Below are 21,471 nucleotides of genomic sequence, written 5' to 3'. Positions count from 1 at the left end.
TGGTTTTTTGCATGTTTAGCATAATGTCATGTCCGGAAATGTTGGATTTATCGCTTAATTATGTTGTTAGATGTAAGATTAGATTGATGTCAAGATGTGATTTAAGTCGCAACAAAAGATTATTACTTTGAAAGTGTCTGTTACAAAGAGTCCATATATATTACTGTGCATGGCTTTGAAGGAATATTCAATGTCATCGCACTTGATTCCGAATAAGGAGATAGTAGAGGTGTCCTATCGAAAGCCCCCATCAAGTGAAGCCTGTCTCTCGGGGCTCTTCCCAATGGCCCATGCCTTCAGTATGGACATCGTTATGTGCGGTCATCTCAAAGTATCAGATGTGGCATTGCTCTTCGACGACTCCTTCCGTAATAGATCTTTGGAAGATGCAGCGTCCATCTGTTGCTGAGGATAGTCCACAGTCTTTAAGAATCTGCCCTCTCTAATTCGACGAGTTAGCAAGTCTTTGACGTAAAATGGTGCTCATTAGGGGAACGCATACCCGTTCATGGTTCCCAGGATTTTTGTCTCCAGGTGTGGATTATGCGACAGTTCCATGGAGTCGGGAAAAGGTTCGTCTGAGATAAATTCATGTCTCCTGTTTGAAGAGCCGTGGGATCGGTTAAAGGGGTAAGAGCGCGAAAGGATATGCTGAATGGATGCGACTAGCTTACTTCCCCCACCATTTAAGCGGCGGAAGAGTGACGTGAGGTAAGGCATTGAACCGCAGATAACAGTTACGCTCATTTCGACATTGCTTATGAAGATTTTAGTGTGGATTTTCTTGGATATAGAGCTTTGCTCCTATGGGACAACTTACGCGAGAATTTGGTTGATAGGATTTTCCCAGCTTTCATCGACCTTCGGCTGATTGATCAATACCCGAAAATAAAGGCCTATAATACTAGCCGCGATAGCACTAAAAGGCTTTAGCAGTGCACATGGCTTCCATTACTTGGCCAACTTACAGTAGACCCGTGGCGAAAATAAAGGTCACAGCAATCTTCTTCCTCCTCTTCATCTGCAGGTTCCAGACCGGCCAAATTGGCAAGATGAAAAGGTAAATGTCGAAGAAAACCCCAAACGACCCTTGGATGTAACCTGGGGCGTATGAACCAGTGCTGCAGCGTTTAGTTGTCAATGCCTCCAACCAGGTTTGGCTACCGCGAGGTGTGCATGCAACTGCAAAGACAACAGAGGTTGCTGCATAGACTATGAATGATAGCACAATCCCAAAGTAGACGAGGTAACGCATCACACGATTGACACCGAAGGGGCCGAAGACGCGCAAGTAAAGTATGAATATCGAAAGTTTACAAAACCACATCACGACACCATACAATACTTCACTGATAATTGCAGAGTTCTATATCGAGGTCAGGTAAGAATGGCATGAGCTGAGAAGGGGCTAGTAGATACGATTTACCTTGCCAAATTGCGCCGGTATTGAGAGCGCGCGGATGTTCCAGCCATGCGGTCCAAGAAAATTCATTTCTAAACAATCTTAGTGTGACAGAAATGCAAATGTTTTGTACTTGAGCTTACCCCAGATTGTGTTGCTCGCGTAAACGGTTGTTCCAAGCTGTCAAGCTTCAGTATATTTTACCATCATTTTTGTCTGGAATAGAGTGTATCACGAACAGCAGCAACAGTCCCAACAACTGTCACATTAGTCAGCAACTGCAGGTCCAGAGATCTTTGAAGTACACACCATCGTCCCAGCCAAGAGAGTGGCTAATGAAAGTTTTGCTGTAAATTCGCAGCAGAAATATAAGCCACATCAGACCAAGTGCAATCGAACATATTGAGATGACCAATGTCGCCCGCGATGGAGGGTTGACAAAATTTGATATAACGCCTGGAGGAGGAGGAAAGAGGGGGATCTCCCATGGGTCAACTCCAACAGGGACAGACATGTTGAATAGGATACAGTGCAGGTAAAGCCAAAAAGAAAATATGTATAGAATCAAGAACAATGCTTGTTCTCAAGCTGTCAATTTGTGCAAACTGATCCTGTCATTCAAACTAAGAATTTATACAAAACTTCTTGCAAAAGAGAACTTCGCAAGGCTGTAGAGATTTTAAAATCAAGGCGCTCCCCCGTTTGTACACGGTGATAATGCACGGCAAGGCGCAGTAGATGCATCTTGATATCATCAACGGGCTATTTCACAGATGAGGGAAGGATGTCGGGTGACGTTTGCATGTAGAGTACATTAAAAAGTTCCCTGGGGCGGTGCTTCAAAACCTTTGAGATTGGACAGATACCTTCATGCAGTTCGGGAAGGAGGTTAAGCTCACACCAACCAGATGTTATGATTAACCTGGCAATGCAAACCGTACAATATTTTCGGGTCAAATTCGACCTGTATATAATTAGGTCAATACAATGTAATATGGCCACACCACTACACCATTCCTTCGTGAAAACTAGCCTAAATGGCAATGAGTCGGTAGTGACTTACCACTACACCACTACACCACTACACTTCTCCTTGTTGAATAAGCTGACTAAAACTACAGTGGTTCTCTCGAATGCATGCTGGAGTGGTATCTCGTATTTTAACTTTTGCCTGTCTAGGTATGTAGGGTAATTCTATATGTAACATCGTTTGCAAGTCAGCATAGCAATTCAACTTGGGGTACTTCGATGTCTTTGTGTGCATTCTATTACTGGTAGTGGAGCAACTTTTACTTGTATTGGTGGATTCTTCTTGGCTTGTGGAGCTTAGCTCTTTTGTTGAAGGATTTTATTGGCTATAATGGGTGGGTGCACTTTCTTTAGATGGATTCTGATTTCATAGTTCCACAGTAATAGCTGCAAGCCTTCATTCGGTACGGGCCGCATAAATTACCCCTCCACGAAACTAGTCATGTAGCTTATGTTGTTCAACCCGTGGTCCCCGCGTTCCCAACGTTAACGTCCTCCCCTTGTGTACAAACGAATGGCCACGCTCAATACAAATATGGAAAATTTACATGCTCTTTTGGGCCTTATTTGGTAGGCTATCCATTACGATCAGTAATACGCTCTGCATAAGGATTGCTTGCACCACAGCTCAAACTGCTCACCTCATTTGCAAGAGGCGCAAAATGACTCTTGGCTTAGAGATCATGTGTTTCAGTGCCTCATATCTTCTACTAACGTCAATAGTGGCCCTTGAAATATCTTTGAATTTATTCACTTACTGATTACATTATAGTTCAATACTTCAAGCCCTACTCTGATGGCTAGAACTGCGGCCTTGATTTTTGGACGCAGGAAGAGGACAACGAAGATAAATGTCGCTAGGCTATAGTAGCAGTGAGCATTGTCAGTCACAAAGAAAAGCGTACTGTCGAAAGGTTGATTGGTGAAGCTAGTTTGGTTCGGACATCTGGGACTTGAAGGCATCATCTTTGGGTTTGAGATTCGAAATGGTGTATATGTTCGAATAAGACTGAGATTGAAACCGAGTTTGACATCTCATAGATTTCATGAATTCCAGCTATAAGAACAAAAAACATCATGCACCATGACGTGCCCTTCTCCGGGTTGACGGTCTTTAGGCACAGAAAACTGCTAATTTGGGATTTTTAGCAAACACCTGATGGTCACCAGCGGTAAAACATCATACGGCTATAATATCCGGCCTGAGGATAGCCTTCTTATCTTCTCATATCCTGCGCCCAGGATTTGCATTCAATATTACAACCAACACTGCAACCAACACTGCATCCAGCTTCGCCGCACACGAGCGGACAAGTGCTAGCTACGGTCTATTTACCTATTGACAATCAAACATTTGCTATTACAAGATACTCGGCCTCAGAAGGTTACATTGCCCCACGTAAGCATTGAACTCGCGAACCAACCCTTCATATCTTACCCAATCACCTCCTTATCCTTACTTATCCTTGCTTATTTCCAAATTGGATTACTTGTTTGCACCGCCGCTTTTTCAAACCTCCTGAAGCATGGTGTGTGCCATTGATGTAACTACAATTTTTACAACTTCATCGCCCACTTTCTGCTGTCAATTGTAGTCTACACTCTCAACCTCTTTGATACACATCGAACATCGTTTATTCCCGCAATAATGTTTTCCAAGACAATCAATCAGTTTCTGGGCCATTATCTTGGTCACAATGGCAATGAGCTCGAGCTCGCATCGATCCCCTTTCATTTTTCCTCTTCCTTCCTTGCTGTCGCAATCACGTGGGCAACGTGGAGATTCTGGAAGTTTACCTTGAAGCCAGCACTGTATCCGGAAGATCCAAAGGAATACCCTTATTTCATCCCAGGTATGTTTTCATTCTCACGTAGCTGGGGGGGACTTGGTATACTAACAGGTGCCCTAGTACTTGGTGATTCTGATTCTCTACATTAGCTGTGTATAACCTGCACCTTGCTAATCAATGCCAAAGGTCAAGCTCCCGCGTTTCTGAGGGATAGCCAAAGCTTGTTCAAGAGGGCAAGGTAAGTTTATTTAGAACCACGTTCCGTGTTTTCGTGTCACACTTTGACTCCTTTCCAGAGAATACTTTGGCAATACCCGCGAGCCATTCGCTATTACAATCATGGGACAGCAAATATATGTGGTCACGAACCCGGAAGATTTACCAACCTTATACAAAAGCACATCAACACTTACATTTGATGGATTCATCAAAGATTTCTTCAAGAAAGAAGGTGTGACTCCTGAGGCTATCGAAATCATGTTCACCAAACAGGCCAAAAGCCAGAAGAAAGTTCTTGCACACGCCGGTGAAGACTTTTTCAAACAGCAACTCCAGCCTGGTGGACACCTTCAGCCCCTGTTCAACTCAATTCAAATGAAGATTAGCGAAGTTATTCAATGGGACAAACTATCACAAAAAGCCGTCATCTCGACGATTCAGAGCACCAAAAAAGTCTCGCTTTTGGCATTCTGCCACGAGATGTTGGTGAAACCTGTATCAACCGCAGTTTTTGGCAACGTACTGTACGAAGTCGAGCCTAATCTCAGCGAAATTTATCGAAAGTTCGATGATAACAGCTGGAAGATGAACTATGAGCTTCCAAGACTTGTGGCGCCGGACGTCTACGATGCGAAAGATGAAATTCGATCAGTGATGCTACGCTACATTCAACTCCCTAGTGAGCGCAGAAGTGATGCAGCTTGGATACTTCACGCTCTGGAGAACGAATTAAGGGGCGCTGGAATTAGTGAGGAAGACATAGCTTCATTTTTCTTTGGGCCGTTCTGGACGTAAGATTTTCCCTGCTAAAGCTCTCCCCTGAATTTCCGTGCAAAATATCAAATGTCGAAATAGCATGCTAAGAACAGTACTTATTTAGTATAAACGGAAATGCTTACAAGCATTTGTTTTGGGTTTTATCCTACATTCTATTTGACTCCGCTCTGCACAAATCAATTCTCACCGAGGTCGAGCCTGCAGTAGCTGTCGGATTAGAAGGTCTTGATAGCCGTCTTGAAGCATGCCCCCGTCTTGTAGCCACATATGAAGAAGTCCTTCGCATGAACACTTCATCTGTCACTGTACGCGATGTTTTAGCTGACACTAAAATGGGAAAAGTCATCTTGCGAAAAGGTGCCAAAGTGTTTGCGCCGACCCGTCAATTGCATTTTGATCCTTTGGCCTTCGGCACAAACGTCGATCAATTTGATCCAGAACGCTTTTTAAGAAATAAGAAGTTAAATAAGAGTAATAGCTTCAGGCCCTTTGGAGGCGGAATTACTCATTGTCCCGGTCGTTGGCTGGCAATGAAGGAGATTCTTGTTTGTGTAGCTCTCGTCCTCTCTCGCTTCGAGGTTGAACTGGACGGTGCTAAAAATGGATCTGAAGCTCAACCCTTCCCCAAAGTTGATACGACCATGCTCGCTTTGGGTGTCCTACCACCTAAGAAAGGAGAAGATGTTCTTGTCAGCCTTCGTCAGAAGTAAAGGACCGAGGTTATCTAGGGTTATCTGTACCATTCGAATGGTGTAATACCAGTTTCTATTCTTACTACTATGTAAAATTCTTTTAGATATGGAGCTCATTGTTGTTATAGTTGCTAATGATACAGTTGTAGTATCATTATGGGAGCACAGTTTTCTATACTATAAAAACATTCAGATTCAGGCTGTCATAGATGGTTTCAAATCTACTTGAAATACCCAGGCAGTTATTTACAAAGCGTATTCATCATACATGCCTTCAGAGCACGATAAAATTGGACCAATCCATAGCTAGATTTGAAGAATTCGTTTTACCAATCTCAATAGGTTTGGCAGTTAAAACGTGTCGTGTGCCGGCTGTGCCTCTCGAAATTTCTGAGATTTCTGACCAAGTTACATGCCTGAAACAGCTCTTTCTCGAAATTTCTACATTCAAGTTTAAGGCGGGAGCTTATGAGTTCTAGAAGAATGAGTCACCAAGTCAAGAGCGTAGAATTATGGATATAGTATTTTTAGAACCCCTGTTATCTGCGCCATTCTTTAACCTGGTTCCATATAGAGCCCTAAATTCCTAGATCTTCTCGGATCAATCTTGAGCAAGTGCTAAAGATAGTGTGTTTGCGATATTGTCGAAGGTATTGATCTTGCAGGATGTTACAGCATGCACATATATGGGATGGCAGACCACATTCCAATTTTGTGCCACACAGCCTCCATTTGACGTACCCCCAGCAGCTGTGGCTTTACTCGGTATTTTTGAAATGTCGAATGTAGATTCGACAGCCGCTACTGAAGAGCTCTCCCCACATTTTGGCGTTCTTACCGCATAAATGACGCATAATGAGAACATCACAAAAGAGGTAGTGGACCTGTTTGGACGAGAGCCAACATCCTATACTGGTGGTTTCCAGCATAACAGTTTTTTAACATTACAAATATAGACCGAGTGCTACCAACTTGCAGCTACCTAAGTGCAAGGCTACTTAAAAAAATCCCCCAATCTTGATTTTCAAGTTTTTAGTAGCCGGTCATATGTCACCTTCCTAAACAGCACACAATTGCCTCCAACTTGCATTCCTTTCAGCCTTTATACTGACCCACACGAAACTGTTCTTAAAAAAAGAATTCTCACAACCGAAGGTTCTAATATTAGAATAGAACATTCCTGTCACCTGTTCGCCTTATGCCTTTATATGGGAGTTTGTCGACTATATAGTGGGCATACGCTCACCTCAACATACAGGTCTTCCAGCATCAAGAATCCTGTATTGATACTTTTCGTATCTTTTAAATTTCAACATGCTCAAAGTAACAAACTTTCTTGCGGCGCTCATAACTCAAGCTTTGAGCGATGAGAGATTCTCGGGAATATGCATCTCATATTGGGACGGGTTAGCTACACTTGCGTTCCTACTTATCTTCCTCCAACTCCACCATATAGTGGGGATTTATCTCTTTCGACGGCCGGTAAGTTGGAAGAAAAACATTTGAGTATTAGCTTGACTTATTCTTACCAGAATTCATTCATTTGGGCTCGGGCACCTGGTTTCCTTGGACAATGGTTCACCAGCATATTTGACCACGTCGTTGCTTCAGATCATATCAGACACGCTTATGCCGAGGTGAGCCTACCTGTTTTTGAATAATCATCTGTATAACAACTAACGAGGGCTAGGCTGATGGGAAACCGTTTACTATACCCGGCATTGGCAAATATAAAACATTCATCACAAATGCGCAACAACTTGACGAGGTCGAACGTGCCCCCCAGGACCAGCTTTCATTCAATCCGATTGTGGAACAGGTCAGTTTGGACTAAATTCAAGATTTTCCCGCTATATTGACTTATGAATTCCATTGTCTGTAGCAACTAGCCACACACATCATCTTCCACGGCTTCAAGTTTGATCCAAAAGATCCACGACACACGATTCCTGTCCATAGCTTACGAGTGCTATTCAAGAAGAACATTCACTCTGTTATCCCATTGCTGAAAAGCGAGGTTAGTCTCGTGTTTGAACAGGAGTTTGAAAATGCAACAAATAATTCTGGTTGGTTACCATCAGACCATGTTTAAGCTTGCACTAATCAAAGTGCAGGATGGATAAAAAAACAACCATTCACACTTTCCCAACATTTATTCGAAAGGCTCACCAACGTTGTCATGGTTGGCAAAGAACTGGGTATGTCTAATTAACTATATATTAAAGCTTTAAATTCATCGAGCTAAACCTACTCAGCCGATGACCCAACATTTTCGAGAAATGTGACGAGGTTCATCCGTAACTCACGCTTTGCACAAGAAATTTTGCGGTGGACTCCATTTCTAATTGGCGAGTAAGGTTTGAAATCTTCTAGTCTCAGTAATACCTCATCTGATTTTGCAATATATAGAGTTATTGGTAGAATTTTGATGGAGTGGGACGGTGCCAAAGAGATGATTTATGGGAGGATCATGGAACTACTTTGGGAGCGCATATCAAACGATGGAAAAACCGATGAGAAACCTGTAAGTACAATCAGCGTCTGAAAATATTATCAGGCGGAAGATCTTGGAGCTTATTCATTCGACAGGTTGATATGCTGCAGTGGATGCTAGACTCCACTCGCAGGAAGACGCCTCAAATGATTGAGCGACTAGGACAGCACACTATGCTATTTTTCTTTGCTGGTGCTAATGCACCACCTATGGTATGCGAAGATCTGTCCCAAGAAAGATCAAACCTAACGCTTAACAATTTTCCAGCTCATCAGCTTTGCGCTCATGTATTTGTGTAAATATCCCGAATACCTCAAACCTCTCAAAGAGGAGATAATACGTCTGGAACACGAACCGGAAAACGAGGCGAAGTATGACTCCATGATTCTCATGGACAGTTTTCTCAAGGAAACATCAAGACTTCAGCCACTACTCTCATGTATATCTAACCCAATATCTTCCCCGCTTGATCGGCACAGATCCTGTCCCTTTCAAGTTCCCCAGTTCTCAATTCACGTAAAGTCGTTTCGGCACTGACGTTGATCTAGTCACAATGGCACGAAAAGTTCTAAAACCCTTTACCTTTGCCGATGGCACCCATGTGCCCAAAAACAATTGGATATGTGCCCCACAGCACGTTATGAACCTGGATGAAGCGAATTATTCATCGCCACATACATTTGACCCTTTCAGGTTTGTTCCTAGCCCAGAGGCATCTGTAGAAGAAGTGCATGCATCTAAATTCACGACGCCAAGCCACAATTTTCTATATTGGAGCGGACCCAAGAGACCTTGGTAAGACACTTTAATTCCAGTCATGTCTTTTGTTAAATACTTCCTATACTCCTAGTGCAATTTTATATTCTAAGGATCCCTCAACGTAAATTCACCAAATATTCACATTCTTCCTTCCCCTTACCTTTGCGATGCCCGTTATTAATCGTGTCTTTACATATAGCACTGGTAGATACTTCGTCAGCGTAACGTCCAAAATGATACTCGCCGAGTTCATCACCTCGTACGAATTCAAGCTCGAGAACCCTAACCTGCCAGAGTGTTTTGCATGGAACCACATGTTACTTCCACATCCTCGAACCAAAATCCTTTTCCGCAGGAAATCCTGATTTCGAGCCCGAGTAGAAATCATCGATTGTTCCACCACGGATAGAAGGCCCATGTGTTGGGTTACTTGAGACTAGAAAGAGCATCAGATTGAATTGATTGATTCTCTAGCTAAGCAGTTAAGCTGCGAGCATCTATTCAAAAAAAATGAAGGAATAGGTTGGGTATTCGGCCTTCGGAATTAAAGTGCTTTGAAATCAAAATATTGAAAGCAAACAAACAGTATACCAAAAAGGAAAGAATGAATTAAAAGTTGAGTTTTGTTTGCTCCTTATATGCATATGTACTATATATGCATATGCTGCCAAGATCCCAGGAGGTCAACACCATGCTATCATGAAAGCTTATCTCATGATCATTTCCACCATCATGCTTTTATTTTAGATTACAGCCGAGTTCTTGTATCTGAATTCCCTTTGTAACTTGCAATCGCTTCCACTTTGTTTTATTTCTTCTGGTTCAATATTACAGCGGAGGTTATTAGCTCGTGACCAGAGAACGAAAATTCAAGGATAGGATTACGTGGTACCAGGCCGCCCTCGAGGAAGGACGTCTTTTTGTGAATAGAGCTCTGTATTGAAGACGTTGATTAAAATCTATTCTTTGGCTGCATAGCTTTCAATTGTATTTGGTATTAATTGTCCGATAACCTAGTCGTTGGATTCTGCATTTCATTATTTTGATAAACTTCGTTATGAGGAAATACCTGAAGCTGATCCTTTCAAGTAAGATGTAATAGAAGGAACATCCCCTGACTGTATCCAGATTATAGACGATGAAATACTCTTAAGTTAAGTCTAGTATTCTATTTTTGGACTACCCCCCCTTTTGAAGTATTTTTTTACATCAAAAACCACTATTTTCATCTATTAATAACTTTACAAACGCATTTATTCAATAGTTATTAATGGAAATTCATTCAAAAGAAGCACGAATAATCCTGGCTATTGAGGCTATTGAATCAAACAAAAGATCGACGATTCGAAAGGCTGCTAATTACTATAGTGTGCCTCGATCTACATTATTCGACAGAATTCAAGGTTGTAGTAATATGGCTGAAAGTCGACCAAAAAGTCATAATTTGATTTAATTAGAAGAGGAGGTACTTATTCAATACATTATTGATATGGACGATAGAGGATTTGCCCCTAAATTAAATAGTGTGGAAGATATGGCGAATTATATGCTCGAAACACAGGGTGCAAAAAAGGTTGGAAAGCTCTGGGCTCATCGCTTTGTAAAACGATATTCAGAACTAAAGATGCGTTTTAATTATATTTATAACTTTCAAAAAGCTCTTTGCGAAGATCTAGAGCTTATTAGAGAGTGGTTTCGATTGGTATCGAATATACAGGCAAAATATGGGATTCAGGATTGCGATTTCTATAACTTTGATGAAATAGGCTTTATAATGGGTATAATATGCTCCGGAATGATTGTAATTAGTGTTGAACGAAGTGGCAGAAGCAAGGCAATACAATTAGGCAATCGAGAGTAGGCTACAGCGATTATATATGGTAATGGAGAGGGTGAAACTATACCACCATTTTTAGTGGTGCAAGGACAATATCATTTTTCTAATTGGTATATAAAGAGTGATTTTCCGGCAGATTGGGTTATTAAACCTATTTCTAATAGATGGACGAATAATGAGATAGGTTTAGAATGATTAAAGTACTTCGATAAGCGTACTAGTCAACGAAGAAAGGGCAAATATCGAATATTAGTATTGGATGGTGTTGGTACGAGAAGGATACGGAAGACGTAGCACCCACGGATTACGTAGGTCCTGTATGTCTAATTGTATTCTGTCTAAAGAGCTAGCTACATATTGAAAGTAGTAAGTCTTATATAGACTTACTAAAAGAGCTAGTCTCTTTCGCGTTCGCTTAGTTCTTTATTACAGTAGTAATTAAATTGAAGTCATTCACTTCGTTCACACAGTTATCTTTGAGGGTTTTCTTTGTTGTTTTGTATATAGAACAATTGAGCAGAAAATAATCAAGAGATTCCTTTCCTTCATATTTATAATTATCATTAGAGGAGATTCCGAATCGTTTCAAATAAGATTTGAAGTATCCGTATCCAATTTTGAGTTGGAACAGAATATAGATTGTGCTTCTTTTGATGTTTCCTGGAATTTTGATTTTTGAGCTGATCTTCCAAGGGTAATTTCTTGAATATGTTGATGATAGTTGATGAAAATTGTTAATGTTAAGGATGGTTATCCAGTTCTCGGATTTCATTCTTTTTATATTCATTCTAATAAAGGTATAATTGGTTTTGTAAGATGAGGATGGTATTTTAATCGCCTCTTTTACAAGAAAATCAGCTAGTTTATTTCCTTGTACAGATATATATTTGAGGACCCAATTGAGAGAGATTTCGGCTCCTTTATTTTGAATAGCTTCCGCAGCTTTTATAGCTTTGATTTGGCATGATTGACCAGGTAAATCGGAGGGGGTTTTCAATCGGAATAATCCTGCTTGATTATCTGAGTATATCTTGAACTTGTTTCCTGGTTGGGCTATTGAATTTGCGTATTCGATCGCTTTAGTAACTCCTAGGAGCTCACCATTATAGACAATCCCAGATTTCCTTCTTTTCCATCAGGAATTGTATATTGAAAGGGTTGTTAATGATTGGTATAAAATTGCCGCTTCTTGTAGTAATGATAACTGAGATGATTAATCCATTGATTCCTGCTTTCTTGAAGGCTTCGTTGACTTTATTCCTTGTATTTAATAGTATAAAAGAGTATAATTGATAAATAAGGGGTTTGATGAGGATTAGTCGTTTGTTTAGGGCTTCTTCTGTGTGAACGAAGTGAATGACTTCAATTTAATTACTACTGTAATAAAGAACTAAGCGAACGCGAAAGAGACTAGCTCTTTTAGTAAGTCTATATAAGACTTACTACTTTCAATATGTAGCTAGCTCTTTAGACAGAATACAATTAGATATACAGGACCTACGTAATCCGTGGGTGCTACGTCTTCCGTATCCTTCTCGTACCAACATCTTCCTTTTGTTCTATAGTTTTCTGTTTTGTAGGTTTTCCCTTTGTAATTAGGTTCTATACTCCTGAGGTTTTGATGATAATGATGTAGTTGGCTTTGGTTCCAAGGGTGTTTATTGTAGAGGGGATTATATGATTAGGAAGGTTTGAAAGATGGTTGGCTTGCTTTTCGATCCGTTTAATAGCATTTTCTAGATAGGAGATTTGTGAAATGATGATATTTGAGGCTTTTATAAGTTTTCCCTTTTTCAAGATATTCACGAAATATTTCGATTAAATCTAGGACTTTCGATTATTCTTTGGTATCCTCTTTTAGAGAGATAGTGTCACGATTCACCATTAGGATTGATGGTGTTACGATGGTAGCAAACTGATTAATTAGGAGAGCTTAGGCCTTGTGCAAACACAATTAGATTTCATCGAATTAGTATGTGATCTTGGTCACCTGAAGATCGTGTATGCACGCACCATCAGAAATCACGTGATAAGGAGCCCCAGGAGCTTCGTGCTCAACTTAGTTATCAATTAGTTTACCTACATTCTATTTGATCTAGTAACGAATTCACTTTCAAGTGAATACCAGTGATAAAGCCTTAACCTATAACTACCAACCGACGAACCTTAGGCAGCCGCTGCCTTTAGTACAGTATCGTTACATGAAGTCCCTGCTTGACGCCTAGTTATAAACCACCTCGAGAGCCTAGAGCACTTCCACGTGATCTAGACGGCAAACCTGGTAACATGAAAAAGCCTTAACCTACAACTACCAACCAGATGAAACCTCAGGCAGCCGCTGCCTCCAGTACAGTATCGTTACATTTATATTCTTTTTATTTTATTTTACTCTACTCCGCCCCCCTACCCCTTCACTTACAATTACCAAAAAAAGGCTCTCTCTTTATTATTTAACACTTAATACTTCTCATCTTCTCACTAATAATCCATTCCTACTTATATCCGCCCATCTTATTTCTTATACTTCATCCCTCTCCATCCCTATCCCCGTCCCTATTCACTATAACATCTCCGTATTTATACAACTCAAACACCTCATCTCATCTCATCCCATCCGAGTCCCATCTCTTATACTATCATACACTCATCCTTTCATATACACATTCACTATTAAATAAATCGTCACATATCTTTTTACAATCATTATGATTGATTATTCGCTTCATAAACTTAATCTGGTATCCATTTTCATCTTCTGCCTACACGCCTGCCAAAAAAGCATTATGCGATATATGGTATGGTATTCATTCTCCCTTTCCCTTTCCCTTTCCCTTTCTTTTCCGTCCTTTCTTTTCCTTTCCACCCCTTCATCCCTTCCTTCACCTCTATCTCCATCCCATCCTATCCCTATCATCCCATTTCAAACCTTCAACCAATTTCCAACCTTCAACCCCATTCACTCTTTTTTCTTCCCGTCTTATCTCATTCAACCCCCCATCCAATGTGATATCTCTTGCGCACCATGTAAAAGATGCTTAAAAAAAAGAAAAACTCCACTGCACCTCTCACTTTCGCCCCAACATATGCATCGATCCCAATCATTCCTTCAAAACCATCAACGCTCCCTGCCATCCACTCAAGAGATCCCCAAAGACGTAATCAAAGTCGTCCAACTCCCTATCCCATCACACATGAAGATCCAAATGAAAAATATTAAAGTCAAGTCGATTGAAGCTTTCCCAAGAGAAGATTAGATCGAGGATGGAAGAGGTATTGATAGAAATGTGGCGTAAGGTTAATCAAAGAGGTGGTGATGAAATGAATTTAATCATAACATATCATCCAAGCCTTTCCACCATTTTTGGCTGGTTGTATGAAAAGGTTTCAGAGGTAAGTCGAGTTCTCAAGAAAAAGAAAAGGTATGCCAGAAAAGGTATAACAAAAGAAATTCGTGCTCCATTCGTTCATCATTCGAATCGTATGCTATCATATTCATATTTTTATGCCGCTTGCGAATCGAATCGAGATAATCTTATTGGAGGATGTGATAAACAAGCGTAAAATGAAAAAAATTGTCGACGAAAATCAATCATCTTGATTTCGAATTTGCATGCTGCAGAGGTATCATATTGAAACCACCTATGGTATTAGAAACGCCATGGAATATGCTGATGTTGCTGATATGATTTGACATAAGAAACCTCGATTGAGTTCGCTGGTGTCATAAAGACATTATAGAATTGGGCTCCCTCTTCTGTTAATTTATAGCTGATAGCTACGAAAAAAAAATCCGCTAATTTTGGTGAGTGGTATGATCATTGAGATGCTTGAACACACCAATGTCGATGAAATACCCATGCACTCTTTTGACATTCTTTGCTGCAGTATTTTGTTCTTCTACATCTTCTGCATTTTGCGAATTGCCTGGTATATTCTTCCCACTTCCCGCATTGATAATATGCGCATTGTCTGATGCCTCCTCGAGCATCATCCTTTCGGCATAAATTCCTCATAACAACTCCTGCCCAGTATTGCATATCTTGACTATGATGTCTGACTGTAAACTTTTCAACCAATGGGAAAATATTGAAATCGTCTGGAAGTAAATATTCTTCTTCGTCATCGTGAGAGTGAGAGGAGCATGCGGTTGAGGGATTAGCATTAGAGGAGGCATTCTCCTCAACGTCGAGTAGGTGAAGTTCGGAGCCGATCTTAAGTTTTGGAACGAGATGAGATTGTTGAAAGTAAGATCTCAAGTTGCAGTATTTGGAAACGTATGCTAAAAGTTGAAGAGACATCAAGACATCTTCATCTCTTGGCATAGCAGCCAAAACTTGTCCTTGTGGTGGCGTTGGTCTATCTAAGAAATATCTAGGGATTGTCGTAGGAAGCATGGTAGGAGGTGTATTAACGGTTGCGGGTTGAGCTGGTGAGAGGCCGATTGTGGGCCCAGTTGGGGTTGTAGCGTCATTAATCATGCTGCCATCAATGGCAGATCGGTGGGTGATGTTGAATGTTCCGGCATCCTGTGCTTCGGAAACAGTGGGAGTGGTAAGGCCAAGTGGTGTTTCGACGGCTGTGAGCATAGAATCGTTCTCATCCATGTTAACATCCTGAATGTTGACATTTGTAGATTGAATTTCTGCTGTGCTTACACCGGTGATATCTGGTTCACCAGATTCATCAGAAGCCATGCTATCAGCGTTCATGTCTTCTGTATCGGCAGCAGTCGAAGCTTGATGCCTAATGGATGGACGTCTCCGTGATCTAGGTGTACCGACGGACATTGATGTGGTTCGAACAGTAGGAGACCGAATTTGTGCAGGTAGAGGAGTTGTTGGAGATTCGGGTTGAGATGTTAGGCCGCCTTGAAATCCTGGTACCATTGATGGTAAACGGTCAACATCTCTAACAGGTCTGATGTTAAATCCATCAGCTGCATCCATAGAAGGAACTGCAGTCGCAAGTGGTTGGATATTATGGCGTGGTGACAAGAAGTGCTGCCTCGCATCTTGGTTTCTATGATGATGTCTGTGGGCGGAGAATGTGGTTCGCTCCGGAGGAGATGTAAGAGCGAATTGAGGCCCAGTTGGTGTAATATCCATGGCATCTGAACCAGCTGTCAATGGAGCACCCGAGAAATTAGAGGGGATATCGATAGAAGGTGGAGGTGGTTGACGTCTTGATGCTCGAAACTCGGATTCAAATCGCGATGCTCGATTGCCGAATGAAGGTCCCTTGTGTGTACTTCGATGGTCTCCTGATCGCCCGGTCTGATGTCTATGTTCAAGCAAAGCTTTCTGTTTAGCTTCTTCGGCTTTCTCTCTGCATCTGTCAACCACTTTGATGTAATTATCAAGAATTGTTGCGATAACTGGAACCATATCCGCTTCGACGACCCTGGTTCGAACATTTTCGGAGCCTCGTACACCAATATTGACAACGCATTGGAATGCCAGATTCCATTTCCACATGTCCATCATATCTTTGCTTCTCCCAGCCTTAAGAAGGCAGACCAATCTTTCGACACCACCATCGACCGTAAGGATATCTCTAATTCTGGCGGATGAAGTGGTGAGATAGGCAAGATGATTGAGCGAATTGATCAAAGGTAGTGTTGAAGTACAATCAAGGGCTCGACGATCGTACAAAGCTGTCGTGATACCGACCGAAGCCTTATTGACATTTGGAATACTGAAATTGACTTCTCTCATATTGCAGTTGATCCGCAGACGGCGGTTGATGGAAAAAAAGGGATTATCTTTCGATCAAAGTATTTCGGAGGCGATCCTGCCACAAGATGGGATTATATTTAAGATGTTACCGTAATACCACGATATAGTTTGATGGATTGATGGGGTAGCTGAGTGATAGTAGGATACTTGCGGATTTTCGAATGCAAGTATTCGAGAATGTTTGGACTCTTTGTTGATGTATAATGGATGAATGGTGTGAAGTTGGACTATAAGCTGAAATCTTAAAGGGAAGAAGATGTCGCGAGCCAGAAGTGAGACAGTAATCACTGAATCGTCATTGATAATCCAAAGTATTGTACAAGCGTCGGAAAAATGTGTTACGTATAGAATTGAAAATGACCAAGAGACTCGACTCGAATTACTCTTGATGGGCGATGGGTGATGAGTGATGAAGTTGATGAGTGAGTGATGAGCGATGAGAAGATGCGTATGTGTGTGTGTGTGCGTGCGTGTGTGTGTGTAATGGAAGATTTTCCCTTTCGTGTGCGTGGTTTGTTGTGAATGGGTAGGTAGCTAACTGGGTTATGAATCGAATCGAGATGGTCGAGTATGAGAAAGCAGGAGAAGGAAAGAGAGATTGGTGGCCGTTGTCGCGGGTCTATTTTAACTAATCCAAGCGCTCTGCTTGACTACTAGACAGACTAGTAGCTGAGAAATCCGAGGGCGCTGTATATAATTTTGAAATTGAACCTCTTTTTTTCTTCCCCCCTTTTTTTATATATTTATTTTCTTTTGATAATAAGAACTTAAATTCTAATCCAACATCAAATTGCTTGATAAGCTGGAGAATTATTGTTCAATTCTCTCCAAAACAGTGATGGATGATGGATTGGAAGAATGGTCAAGCTTGGTGTTGTCGTACTGTACCGCCAGATTGTGTTGTTAAGTCCGTCGTCGAAAGAGAGTTGAGGAGGATGTGGAAGAAGAGAAGTAATTAGTCGTGAATGAATACCTATACCTACTAGAAACGTAGAGTAGTAGAGTAATAGGTCCAAGTAGTAAAGAAGGGAATTTCTGGATTGCTTCGGTCCCCTTGCCTTTTTGCCTTTTTGGCCCTTGAGGAATTATTGTCTCTTGGGAGGTTTTCCTTGGATAAGACGGCCGTACACAGGAATAAACCTGCAAGGTAGGTAGAATGGATTCCTTGTAGCAAATCAATTTACTTTTTGCTTTACTCGAATTATTATTGATTGATTGATTGATTGACTGATTGATTAAATTGATTGATTGCTTTATAACGAAAACGACCGTGCTTTGATTACAGTTGATGATGGGGGTTCCTCTCTTCAAACTTATTATTATGATGGACGGGTCTTTGGCCGGGTTATAATTGTGGGTTTGGACGAAATTGCGAGGTAGGCGCGCTCTAACAGATGCAGATGGAGATGGAGCTGATATGATGATATAAAACGACACTATGCGATACCATGCTAACCATTCATGAGGCTAAGTCCGAGACGAACGGTAAGAGGAAGTTTGGAAAGAAGGCTGAATGTTTGAATGATGACCGAGTACTTGGAAGAAGAAACAAAGTCAAAACCAAAATGGGTCAGAGGTATGAAGGTATGTATTGATTGATTGTATTGTGCTGGTTAGAATAATCATAATAGTAATACTAATAATAATCCTTTTCTATATGCTTTACCATTCAATATCCATGAAACAGAAAAGGTAAAGGCAGTGAGGTATGTATGTATGGGATCAATGTATATCAATTGCTGTGAATGGTGTTGTTTTGCCTGGTGGTGAGGAGGTTGAGGAATTCGTTATATCGGATTGTCTTGGAGTTGTCGTAGTTAGAATCTCTACAGCTGTTGTAATAAGATTGATTATGTATGGAACCACTTGTGCATTGAACGTTCGGATTGTTTTTTGGTGGCTTCGTTTCTTGTACACCAGAGAAGTTCTTGGCTCTTGGTATTTTGCTAATTCTGCTAATTCTGCTAATTCTTTGCTTGATCGGCTCAACCAAGTCAATCCGTCGATATTCAAGAATGAGATCCTCTTCTTTCATTCTGGCTAGACTATTGCTATGGCTATGGCTGAAAGAGGTCCTATGTACTCACTAGCTAAGGCTAAGGCAAAGGCTACGGTACGGTACGGGAGCAGATTTGGAACTATCAAGGGGTGATGAGTGAGTAGGTACTCCGTAGTGAACACAGCGGCTGATTCTAAAGCTAGAATTATCATCATGTACACATACAGTAATAAATGATAATATACTCCCCGGTGCTCCGTACCGAGTATTATATATTTTATTAGATGAGCCTTGATAAGTTCGGGGAGAAGAGGGGCGAAGTTCTGCAAGAAGACGGATCATCTCTTTTACTAAGCTGCAACAGATTTGGTGGCGATACTAGACTACGCAGCAAAGATATATTTGGTGGATGATGGATGATTCTGCAATGGGATTTCTCTGCATATGGCAAAATGTATCTACCTGATTCCTATGTAGGTACAGATTAAACAATCCCGCTCTTCCCCTTGATGTTGAGACAATGAAATATTCGAGATGCTGTAGATAAGTAGGTACTTTTTATACTTTTACACTTTTATATCTAGAATCATCTTTCCATATTAGATGGAAGCTGGATTATATATGAGGACATGAGAATATGAGGATCGAGGATATGACGATGGAGGATAGGATAGAAAGAGTTACCTATGCTTACTAGGAAGATAAGCCAAGACATTGTATTTGTATACCAACCAGAAATCATTTTATTGGGACAACGCATAACCTCAATCTTGAAATAATAAGTAATTATAAATAACAACCGACCACATGTGATTAATCCAAAGTTCCAAACATCATTATCAATACCCTCCATCATCATGATTTGCTTACACCGCTTCTATAAAAAGAGAAAGATGTGAAATCATCCATCCATCACGAGAACAGAACGTGTTTCAAATCAAATTCCGACACCGAAGATTACCTACTCCGAATATTCCTTCAAAAGCTACAGAAAATCCAGATATTGGATATGGAATATGGAACATTGGATATTGGCGACAAACGTGGCTGGGGAGAGTACTTTCGTCTCCAATTCTTTATTAAAGGATATACTTAACCTTAATCAGCCAAGAAATCCCATTTTTTGATATAGCATAACTTTGATACATAGATAGGTAGGTAGGTATACTTGAGTTGCCTCGAAGCTACATCTAGCTACATCTACATACATCTACATACATCACAACATCTCCACAATCCCGGTCTTTTGGATCTTCATTTCAAACAGAATGATACTCTACTTTGGAAAGATCTCATTCGGAATATTGTTGGCCCTTAAATCCATCCATCATCAAACGTCCGTTCTCAATAATGTCCCCACCACTGCTGTCAAGATTCCAAACTTTATCTTCACCGTATCTCCACTTTAGCAGAATTCCCCTTGTTATCAAACCGCCTGTGTCACATGTCATCCACCTTACTCCCTCGCCTCTTTTGCCATCTAGAAACTCTATCTCGCAAATCTTCCCGAGAAAGCCATCCGATCGTAGTTCCCGCCTGGTCTTTAAAGCTTGACGAGGGATAAATCATACTTTGTATAGTATATCAACAACTCAAATTGCAGGTCAAGAACTACAGATCTCTCCATCACACTCATTTGAGAATGGGCTCATTATTTCCTTTTCCACATGTCGCCAATCACCATGCGTATGTGGTGTTCAAACCAACCAATCTTTGCGGTTAACAAACCTCACTCTATTGTCCTTCGGCGCTTACACAACCTGACACCTCTCCTTCAAATAACCTCCAATCACAACGCACAACTTCTTCCTTCTGCTCATACCTACAATTCCACGGCTTCTTTCAAGAAGCTTCAACTCGAAAGGTTACTTCCAAATACCTACCTAAGCATTTTAAAAGTCGACAATAAGAAGGGTACGTGCGCTACAGTCCTTCCGGCTTGAGATGAAATAAGCATCCAAAAAAAAGAGGGAACCGAAAAACGTGCGTGACATGCATGCACAGTATAAATTCCTTACCTGCAATGCAACAAATGCATCAAAGAAGTTTAATTATTTTGGCGTCGGATGCCGTGGCACGTGTTCCAAGACATGCAAAGAGAACATGTAGGATGACTTCTGTACTTCTTCTTTCACTGTTCTCGTACACCCACACTGAAACTTCTCTCATAGAGTTAGAGAACACAATCATTTAATTACTGAAAACAAAAAGTTTTGTTCTTTCCAAACGATCTGATGTGCGGCTCGAGTTTTGATATATTTGGAGCTTCTTGTCTTGTTCTTACGGGACATGCAAGTAGTGATGAAACTGAATTGGTTTGGAGATGAGGGGTAAAAAGGGGTTGTGTGGTTCCCAGCGGAAAGTTTTCGGTCCGTTGCCGTTGTTGGTTTTATTATTGCTTCTTTTTGTTGTTGGATGTGCGTGCGTTTGTGGCGCCGTGAGTTTGTTTGCTTATTTTATGATATCCTGATGCTCTAGTAGAGCAACCGCCATCTCCGCTGATATCAGACATTTGATTAGCTTTTGAATGTTTTGAATCTGGGTTGGCTAGCATGAACACTTTCATTTCTGATTTTTCGGGTGGTTCTCAGATGTTGGAATGTTCTGGAACTTTTGGTGATTATGCTAGCTTCGAATCTTTAGCTTGTTTCATCTAGGCAGATGATCTGGGTGTGTGAATTGGAAACTTTTCAGCGATCAAATACCACCTCGAATTCAGCGTTAGATGTAATAATAAT

At 40.9% G+C, this 21,471-nt stretch overlaps 10 protein-coding genes across 10 annotated transcripts; 5 read left to right on the top strand and 5 right to left on the bottom strand.

Annotated features, from left to right (window-relative positions):
• Nucleotides 1–425: 425 nt before the first annotated feature.
• On the bottom strand, nt 426–1,916 carry SS1G_11555 (predicted protein; the record flags this gene model as incomplete). Its single annotated transcript, XM_001587512.1, has 6 exons — nt 426–442; nt 675–757; nt 821–919; nt 969–1,366; nt 1,642–1,661; nt 1,712–1,916. The coding sequence occupies 6 exons, from the start codon at nt 1,914–1,916 to the stop codon at nt 426–428; spliced, it is 822 nt and encodes a 273-aa protein (XP_001587562.1).
• A 1,090-nt stretch (nt 1,917–3,006) lies between these two features.
• On the bottom strand, nt 3,007–3,397 carry SS1G_11554 (predicted protein; the record flags this gene model as incomplete). The annotated part of the gene is made up of 3 exons (XM_001587511.1): nt 3,007–3,104; nt 3,190–3,288; nt 3,337–3,397. The coding sequence occupies 3 exons, from the start codon at nt 3,395–3,397 to the stop codon at nt 3,007–3,009; spliced, it is 258 nt and encodes an 85-aa protein (XP_001587561.1).
• A 682-nt stretch (nt 3,398–4,079) lies between these two features.
• SS1G_11553 (hypothetical protein) lies at nt 4,080–5,927 on the top strand (the record flags this gene model as incomplete). The annotated part of the gene is made up of 4 exons (XM_001587510.1): nt 4,080–4,284; nt 4,408–4,459; nt 4,518–5,231; nt 5,321–5,927. 4 exons carry the CDS (start codon nt 4,080–4,082, stop codon nt 5,925–5,927), a joined length of 1,578 nt encoding a protein of 525 aa, XP_001587560.1.
• A 256-nt stretch (nt 5,928–6,183) lies between these two features.
• SS1G_11552 (predicted protein) lies at nt 6,184–6,774 on the bottom strand (the record flags this gene model as incomplete). The annotated part of the gene is made up of 2 exons (XM_001587509.1): nt 6,184–6,350; nt 6,651–6,774. 2 exons carry the CDS (start codon nt 6,772–6,774, stop codon nt 6,184–6,186), a joined length of 291 nt encoding a protein of 96 aa, XP_001587559.1.
• A 449-nt stretch (nt 6,775–7,223) lies between these two features.
• Nucleotides 7,224–9,527, top strand: SS1G_11551 (predicted protein; the record flags this gene model as incomplete). Its single annotated transcript, XM_001587508.1, has 10 exons — nt 7,224–7,315; nt 7,366–7,546; nt 7,600–7,728; nt 7,792–7,975; nt 8,024–8,107; nt 8,165–8,261; nt 8,319–8,433; nt 8,671–8,842; nt 8,952–9,198; nt 9,362–9,527. 10 exons carry the CDS (start codon nt 7,224–7,226, stop codon nt 9,525–9,527), a joined length of 1,467 nt encoding a protein of 488 aa, XP_001587558.1.
• Nucleotides 9,528–10,219: 692 nt separating this feature from the next.
• Nucleotides 10,220–10,615, top strand: SS1G_11550 (hypothetical protein; the record flags this gene model as incomplete). The annotated part of the gene is made up of 2 exons (XM_001587507.1): nt 10,220–10,250; nt 10,452–10,615. The coding sequence occupies 2 exons, from the start codon at nt 10,220–10,222 to the stop codon at nt 10,613–10,615; spliced, it is 195 nt and encodes a 64-aa protein (XP_001587557.1).
• A 1,487-nt stretch (nt 10,616–12,102) lies between these two features.
• SS1G_11549 (predicted protein) lies at nt 12,103–12,546 on the bottom strand (the record flags this gene model as incomplete). The annotated part of the gene is made up of 2 exons (XM_001587506.1): nt 12,103–12,259; nt 12,497–12,546. 2 exons carry the CDS (start codon nt 12,544–12,546, stop codon nt 12,103–12,105), a joined length of 207 nt encoding a protein of 68 aa, XP_001587556.1.
• A 2,268-nt stretch (nt 12,547–14,814) lies between these two features.
• SS1G_11548 (hypothetical protein) lies at nt 14,815–16,713 on the bottom strand (the record flags this gene model as incomplete). The annotated part of the gene is made up of 1 exon (XM_001587505.1): nt 14,815–16,713. One exon carries the CDS (start codon nt 16,711–16,713, stop codon nt 14,815–14,817), a length of 1,899 nt encoding a protein of 632 aa, XP_001587555.1.
• An 879-nt stretch (nt 16,714–17,592) lies between these two features.
• Nucleotides 17,593–18,753, top strand: SS1G_11547 (predicted protein; the record flags this gene model as incomplete). Its single annotated transcript, XM_001587504.1, has 4 exons — nt 17,593–17,613; nt 18,207–18,318; nt 18,422–18,440; nt 18,729–18,753. The coding sequence occupies 4 exons, from the start codon at nt 17,593–17,595 to the stop codon at nt 18,751–18,753; spliced, it is 177 nt and encodes a 58-aa protein (XP_001587554.1).
• Nucleotides 18,754–20,400: 1,647 nt separating this feature from the next.
• On the top strand, nt 20,401–21,060 carry SS1G_11546 (predicted protein; the record flags this gene model as incomplete). The annotated part of the gene is made up of 2 exons (XM_001587503.1): nt 20,401–20,647; nt 20,945–21,060. 2 exons carry the CDS (start codon nt 20,401–20,403, stop codon nt 21,058–21,060), a joined length of 363 nt encoding a protein of 120 aa, XP_001587553.1.
• Between the last annotated feature and the right edge of the window lie 411 nt (nt 21,061–21,471).

The sequence above is a fragment of the Sclerotinia sclerotiorum genome, genomic scaffold, assembly GCF_000146945.2.
Source record: "Sclerotinia sclerotiorum 1980 UF-70 scaffold_18 genomic scaffold, whole genome shotgun sequence".
In the NCBI taxonomy this organism is placed as follows: domain Eukaryota; kingdom Fungi; phylum Ascomycota; class Leotiomycetes; order Helotiales; family Sclerotiniaceae; genus Sclerotinia; species Sclerotinia sclerotiorum.
Note: the sequence above shows the minus strand (reverse complement) of the source record. Positions and strands in the feature narration are given on the sequence as shown.